Here is a 7,990-nt window from a genome sequence, read left to right on the forward strand (position 1 = left end):
TAACTTTTAGAGAGATCACCTGTTTGTAACCGTTGAATCAAATTTCAACAATCCAAATCTTTTGTTCGAGAGGCTCAACCTCTTAAACTCAGGAAGGGATCCGATTCCCACGACAAATACTTGTGTGTGGAGTATATGAATGAATATAACACTGATCTCGTGACTAGTTATTTGCGTCATCGGGGTACATTCTGTATGAGTATACGTGACGGAGTGCTATGCTTACACGGATGTATAACGGATGACATGCAACTTTGACCAAAACAAACTTACAAACTAATCAGAACAAGTTTTCGTTCTACAAATGCTTTCGATTTTTAAGATTAAAACAAACCAAACCAACGCCACCAGTTTTCCGGACTAGAAAACCTTGAAAAACATCACTCTGATTATACATGCATATAAAAAATATATAGAGAGATAACTTATGATTTTTGTAACTAGGAGTGCAAAATTCCTAAAACCCAAAACCCTAATTACACACAAAGCACCTTAGAGAGGTTGTTGCATTGTCACAACCAGAGGACTTGTCACGGTGTGCTTCCCATCTGACCAAACTATTGAACCACTCGTCACACTAGTGCTACCAGGAGATAGCTTCACTGCCAAAGCATGAACCCTCACAAGAAAATTCAACTTCTGCCCCACCCTCCTAAACGCGAGCCTCTCCGGCTCCACCGTCACTGTCGTCCCCGCCGGTGGACTGATCCTCACCTGATAGACAGACTTGGGGCCGCCCACGTTCGTGACGGTCCGGATAAAATGCGTATTCATCTTATGCTTCCCGTACTGCTGAAACACCACAGACAATGAAGGGTAATTGAGGTTCCCAGCATGTCCAGCCCGCTTTGCCCCATTGCAATTTGCAAGCTTCCTAGTGACCGTTTGTATGTTCTTAGTGGTATAATTGTAGTTGCACAAGAAATTCACATAATCATAAGAAGTAATGTCATAGACCAATCCAGGGTCCATTGCCTTTTGGGGATGAACATGGCCTGCCCCAAAGTCCATGACTGTTGATGTATTGCCACTGGACTCGTCCAGCATGGTCTCGCCTCTGTTGTCCACGGTGTAAGCCGTGGTCATCAGGGCCGACCTAATAGCAGCTGGACTCCAGTCTGGATGGGCTGCTTTCAACAAAGCAGCCAAACCAGACACGTGTGGACAAGCCATTGATGTCCCAGAGAGTATGTTAAACTCCGTATTTCTCTTATCCGAAGCAACACCGGAAGGTCCAATCTTATCCGGCCAAGCTGCCAGTATATTCAACCCGGGCGCAATCACGTCCGGCTTCAATATCTCTGGTGCTTGCGGGTTCGGCCCGCGGGCAGAAAATGAAGCCACGACAGGAGCGGGACGCACCCGGATTCTGGTCCCTTTAAACACAATTGTAGCCGTAGGTGGCGATTTGGACTTGGATGCAGCTGTGATGTACCTTCTGATTTCGTCTCCGGTGGCGGCACCAACCGCGGTGGCGGGTAACACGTGGCAGTCTGCTACAAGTCCTTCACCGTCGAAAACCCCATTGGCGATTATCATTCCAACCCCTCCAGCTTTCCTCACAACATCGCCCTTCGCAGCTCTTGAATTAATGCCACGGTCGCATACGACGATCTTTCCTTTGACCAAATCTTGACTCAAAGAACCTTCTAGACACAAGGACGAGGAGTAACCGTCGCTGCCTTCGCTATCAGCGTAAACCAGAGGGTACATCCGACCAGCTGCGAGACCCGGCCCGGAATATACACTCATGCCCGGGATTGTTCTTCCGTTTCCGAGCTTCACATCGGCCGGGAAGTCCCGATCAATAGTTCCCGCGCCGACGGTTGTCACCCATGGAGCCACATTGGTGACAGTGAGCCCTCCCGGACCGCCGTTACCGGCGGACGCGGACACGAAGACACCGGCGTCAGAGGCTCCGAACGCGCCGATGGCTATGGCGTCGAGGTAGTACGGGACGACGACGCCACCTACACTGAGGGACACGACGTCGCAGCCGTCGGCGACGGCGGCGTCGAAGGCGGCGAGGATGTCGGAGTCGTAGCAGCCGGCGCTCCAGCAGACCTTGTACGCGGCGAGCCGTGCCTTGGGAGCCATGCCGGCTGCGACTCCCTTGGCGTACCCGAGAGTAGACGCCGGGAAAACGTACCGTCCGGCGGCGATCGAGGCCGTGTGAGTCCCGTGGCCGTCGGAGTCTCTGGGGGATCGGTACTCCGTGGTCTCATTCATCTTCCCGTTAGTGGATTCGAAGCCGGCGGAGAAGAAACGGGCACCGATGAGCTTGCGGTTGCAAAGGTTCGCCGCAAAGTCCTTCCCGGCAACGCAGCTGCCTTTCCATTTGGTGGGGATGGGGCCCAGTTCTCGGTCGTGGAAGGACTGGCGTTCGGGCCAGATTCCGGTGTCGATGACTCCGATGACGAGGTCGGACCCAAAGTCCGACTCCTTGAGAAGTCCTGCCGGGTCCGTGGTTCGGAGGCCGAGGAATTCAGGGGAGCGGGTGGTGTGGATGTGGCGGACTTGCTCTGGAATGAGACTTATGACGTGGCTGAGGGACTGGAGTTGGTTGGCTTGGGAAGGGGAGAGCTTGGCTGAGAAGCCGTGGAAGACGGTGGAGTAAGTGTGGAGAATAGTTGGGGGTTGGGAGGAGGAGGAGAAGAGGGAGGAAAGGGAGGAGGAGTACCAGTCATGGTGGGTTGGGAAAATGGAGGGTTTGGAGTCTGGTTGGACTTGAACAATGAAGGTTTTTCCACCATCATTCTGATTATTATTTTCAGGAGAAGAAGAAGCTGAGAAGTTGGATAGGGAGGAGAGAGAGATGATGAGAGAGAGGAGAAGATGGAGGAGAGAGAAAGCCATTGGAGAGAGAGAGAGTGAGAGTGAAGAGCTCTCTGTGTCTCTGTGCGGTGGTGGGAAAGTTGCTGCTACTTAATAAGTTACGGATGAAACATATTAATGAATATAATAATAAAATAGTTAAGATGAGGGTTTGGGTGGTCGTGACTGGTCAGTCTCGATGTTGATGTGGATACGTGGGTGGTTTTATACTATTTGGTACTTAATTTGCTTAGGCTTCTCCAAAACATTCAAATTCAATTCAATCGAATCGTGTTAGACTGTACTACTATGGAAGAAGTGAGTACTATAATTGTTTGAGATTGTACGCAATCGTGTGTCGTATATCTGATATTACTCTTGTCCCGCGTTATTAATGAGATGCATTATACCTGTTACTGGGTATGATATGCATGGTTATATGCTAAGAATGATAAACCTACTTTTTTTTTTTTTTAATTTTTTTTTATTTCTCACACACTTCTATTAAATTATGTTCTTAGTTTAAATTTGATTTATTTAAATTTAACAACCATAAATAAAAAAAATGTATAAAAAAATTAAAACAATTGTATAAAAATAACTTTTTTTAATATGCAATAATGTATGAATATAATGACAAAAATATTCATATTACGAGAGTAAGGTTTTAAAAAATGTTAGGTGCTAGTCAATCAACGGGTTAGGGCCTAGTGCCTAGGCGGCTAGGCGGGGCTATAGGAACTAGGCAAATTTAAGTAAATTTATTATATATTGTATAAATAAGTATATGTTTATATTTATAAAACATACATAATTATATTAGAATACATAAATCACGTATAACATGACATATAAATTATAAAATATTAGAATATATTGAAAACATGGGCAACAAACATATAATAAGTGTTCATTGAAGTAGTCAACAAGTCTATTACATTTTATTGAAAAATTAAAATACAAAATGAAAATTATTGATTTTCTGTCAAAGTTAGAGTCGCGACCCAAGCAGGGTTAGGCAGACTAGGTGGATGCCTAAGTAGGTCTTGACACACTTTTTTAATTTTCAAACTCCTAAAAACTCATCCTAACGATAAGAGCATCCCCAATGGGGGCTTCATCCTCCATGAGGCTATCACATTTCCAGCCTTGGTGAGAAATTTCATCCCCAACGAGCAGAAAAATGGGGCTAGATCCACCATTAGGACTAACAACTTCCTTTTTTGGGTAGCATAAAATCAAGCTACATCTAGCCCTAAAAAACATTGGGTCCGACAAAAAAGTAGCAACACATGTTAGCAAAATTCTATCACTCTCCCTCCACTTGCAAATACACTTATACTCTCATTTTATTATTTAATTCTTTTTTCTTACTTATTTTTCTTGCACTTTTGCTAATTAATGATTGTTTTAAATTCCATAAGAATTAAAATTTCAAATTGATTTAACGTTCATGGGCATTGATGGGTGAAATTTTCAAATAATTTTTTTTCAAAATTGTATGATACTAATTTACCAATTGGTGCTAGGTAAATTTGTTGTGTTATACGTGAAAATAAAATTATTTCAAAGGGCGAAGTGGTGGTTTGTTTCTTTCAACGAATGAGTTTGAGATAAGAGAATCTAATCCAATGAACGATTCATGCGTGATGAAATCTAACTTTGTCACAATTTGAACTTTTTAGGTTGAAGTGTTCATAAAAAAAATTTAAGATAGCACGTCCAAAAATCAAATTAAGAAAAGCTAACACACAAAAGAAAATCATCACTTAATCAAATTACTACATGAAAAAATGGAAAAATTAGTATCCGGTCCCTAGTTACTAATGTTCATTGGCTAAGACCGTATTTGTGACATCCCATATCGTCCAGGGGAATGATCCTTATATGTATATCTCATCCCTACCTGGCACGAGGCATTTTGGGAGCTCACTGACTTCGGGTTCCGTAGGAACTCCGAAGTTAAGCGAGTAATGCGCGAGAGCATTCCCAGGATGGGTGACCCATCGGGAAGTTCTCGTGTGAGTTCCCAAAAACAAAACCGTGAGGGTGTGCTGGGGGTCCAAAGAGAACAATATCGTGCTACAGTGGAGTCGGGCCTGGGAAGTGGTCCTGCCCAAATGGTATCAGGGCCTAACCCTGGTCGCATGTGTGCCGACGAGGAGGTCGGGCCCCTAAGGGGGGTGGATTGTGACATCCCACGTCGCCCAGGGGAGTGATCCTTATATGTATATTCCCATCCCTACCTAGCACGAGGCCTTTTGGAAGCTCACTGGCTTCGGGTTCCTTTGGAACTTCGAAGTTAAGCGAGTAGCGCGCGAGAGCATTCCCAGGAAGAGTGATCCACTGGGAAGTTCTCATGTAAGTTCCCAGAAATAAAACCGTGAAGGCGTGGTTGGACTCAAAGCGGACAATATCGTGCTACGGTGGAGTCGGGCTATGGAAGTGGTCCCACCCGGGCGGGGATGTGACAGTATTAGTTTTCAAATTATGATTGGAGTCCCTAGCATTAATGTGATAATGAATTTACATGTTTATTACATATTTTAAAAAAATAAAAATTAGTAATTGATTTAGAGTTTTAATACTCACACCTTTATTAAACTCCAAATTAATTTTCAATACAAACATTTCCAAAATAAAATATAAAAAAATTAGAATAAGTTTGTACCATTTAGTTTTTTATAAAAAGATTCTCAACTTTTTAATCTTAAATGTACCCATTCATATAATTTTCAATTTTTGTAATCTTAAATGTACCCATTATTAAATATACCAATTTGTTATATGTAAAATGTAACATTTTTAAAAATATAAAATGTACAAATTATTTATATAAAAATTACCCAATTTTTTAATATAAAACCCATTAAAAATATTAATCCATTTTTAAACTTATATGGGTACATTCTTTTTTTGTTGATTTGAGAATGTATCTATGTCAACTTTAATCGAAGAAATTTACTAATGTTTTATTAAGCCTAATATCTTCTTCTTTTTTTTTTTTGTTTTTTTATGTGTTTTGAAGAATGTATCCATGTTTTGGTACAATAAATTTCTTTTTTTTTTTTTTTGATACTTTTGTTGAATGTACCCATATTTACACACACACACAAAATATAATAGGAAGTATAATTTATATTTTATTATTTTTAATCCGGCAAATTATGGGTTATATTTAAAATCTCATTAATATAAACAAATACAAATTTCAATTTTTATTTTTTAATTTTCAAAATATAGTAACTTACACTATTACATTAATGTCAACGACTTCGATAAAAAACTAAAAACAGACAAGGTTTCAGTCAAATAATATTGATAGTTAGGGGCCGCATCTAAAGTGTTTCTAAATATATATATATATGTATATATATATATATGTATATATATATATATATGTATGTATATATATATATATATGTATGTATATATATATATATGTATGTATATATATATATGTATGTATATATATATATCCATATAGAGCCCGAAAGATATAACCTCTCATTAGGAGAAATTCTTTTATAAAACCTAAAAATTTTCTCGAAGCTCTAAAATTAACTATATCCACTATTTTTCCAACCCCATATAAAACTCCTCATTGCTCTATCCAGCTACCTAACGCGCCTAAACAACGCTAGACCCAGATTTTTACAACGCGTACGAGAGTCATGAGACCGACCGTGTAGTGTGCAGGAGAGAACACGGTTTTGTTAATTATATTAACGTGTGATGTCTTGTATCCAGGGTGTGTTCTTGGATGTGATGTTTTGTTTCAAGTTTTTGCTTAAAAACTCATCTCTTTAGTAAAAAACAAAGGAGAATAAGAGAATCTTATGGATGTTATTGTCGTTACTATGGTTAGTAAAAAATAAAAAAATTAAAAAACAGCTACATTACGAGAGTCACATAATGAGTTAAGTCTTCAATAGTTCGAATTAAACTAAATTATTTAATTTTATATTTATTAGATTGACAAGTAAGTAAAATTAATATTTTCTTAATTTAATCATGAATGTTGGTTTCTCGTATTATTGAATTCAGATTATAGAACAAAAGTTACAAACGTACTTAGAGCATCTCCAAATAATATTGTAAAACAACCAAACTCTATTTTAAAGAGCCAAATTTAAGGAAAAAAAAATCTTGTCCAACTGACTCTATAAAAAAAGTATCTAGTATAGCAAAATGAATAATCACTCTTTAAATTTACAGAACAACTATTCATCAGATTAATATTAGAAAAACAAGAAAACTCATGATAGACACATGAGCAATGAGAAAATGAAGAGAGAAGGTTGTTTTAGAAAATGAGTAAGTTGAGTTTGAATTGTTAATAATAACATATTCAAAATTTTTTAAATAGAAAGTATGGTTAGAGATAAAAAAGTTAAATTAAATAGTTAAAATACTATTTTAATACTGTTCACTTATTAATTTAAAGAAAATTTATAGCTTCTTTTGAAAATGCTCTTAATCTATTAATTTGACTAAAAAATAGTGGTTCAAGAAAAATATTATAAAAAAAGAAGGAAAAAAAAAACAAACCAGAGAGAATAATATTTCTGAAAACAGTTGTCCAAACTTAATGACATCAGCTGCTGTGCATGGAGATGAAAAATTTTTAAAAGAAAAAAAACTTAATATTTCATAAAATCAATTACAAGCTACTTTGTTTAATTAGTTATATAGAAGTTAGAGAATGTTTATTTTATGTAGGAAAATCAGAAAATGTTTCAGCAGTGGAGATCTTGGGCTCTGTTGTCACTGGATCTCCTCAGCATGTGGGTGATGACCTGAAAAAGACAAAATGGAATCTTCAATTAATGAATGAGACACTACCCTATATATATATATTTAAATTTCCTAATATATATGCACACACGCACACCATAAATATAGTATGATGTATTATGGTTGTAGCTAGGGTTTTTGAAAATAAGTGCACCAATATATGTATGCATCCCCATGCCACTGCCAAGGCCCAAAGATCACAGCAAAAGAATCTACACTAAAGTACCCCGGGGGGGGGGACTTACACAACACGGATGTACTGTAAGCGAAATGCGCAAGTTCTTTTTTTTTTTTCACAAACATAATATTATTGGCCATGAACACCGTATTAATTGTATATTAGTATACTATATAAGTTACTCTCGTAGAATAAAGTTTT

The 7,990-nt window shown here is 38.6% G+C and overlaps 1 protein-coding gene across 1 annotated transcript; it reads right to left on the minus strand.

Moving 5' to 3' along the window:
- Positions 1–253: 253 nt before the first annotated feature.
- Positions 254–3,110, minus strand: LOC137708322 (Subtilase family protein). The gene has a single exon (XM_068447379.2). It carries the CDS (start codon positions 2,854–2,856, stop codon positions 493–495), a length of 2,364 nt encoding a protein of 787 aa, XP_068303480.2. The 5' UTR covers positions 2,857–3,110; the 3' UTR covers positions 254–492.
- Between the last annotated feature and the right edge of the window lie 4,880 nt (positions 3,111–7,990).

The sequence above is a fragment of the Pyrus communis genome, chromosome 17, assembly GCF_041283825.1.
Source record: "Pyrus communis isolate YQ-2024b chromosome 17, ASM4128382v1, whole genome shotgun sequence".
NCBI lineage: Eukaryota > Viridiplantae > Streptophyta > Magnoliopsida > Rosales > Rosaceae > Pyrus > Pyrus communis.

What these genes read in the sequence shown, in the direction of transcription:
- LOC137708322 (XM_068447379.2), bottom strand. Translation starts at nt 2,856, where the DNA reads ATGGCTTTCTCTCTCCTCCATCTTCTCCTCTCTCTCATCATCTCTCTC.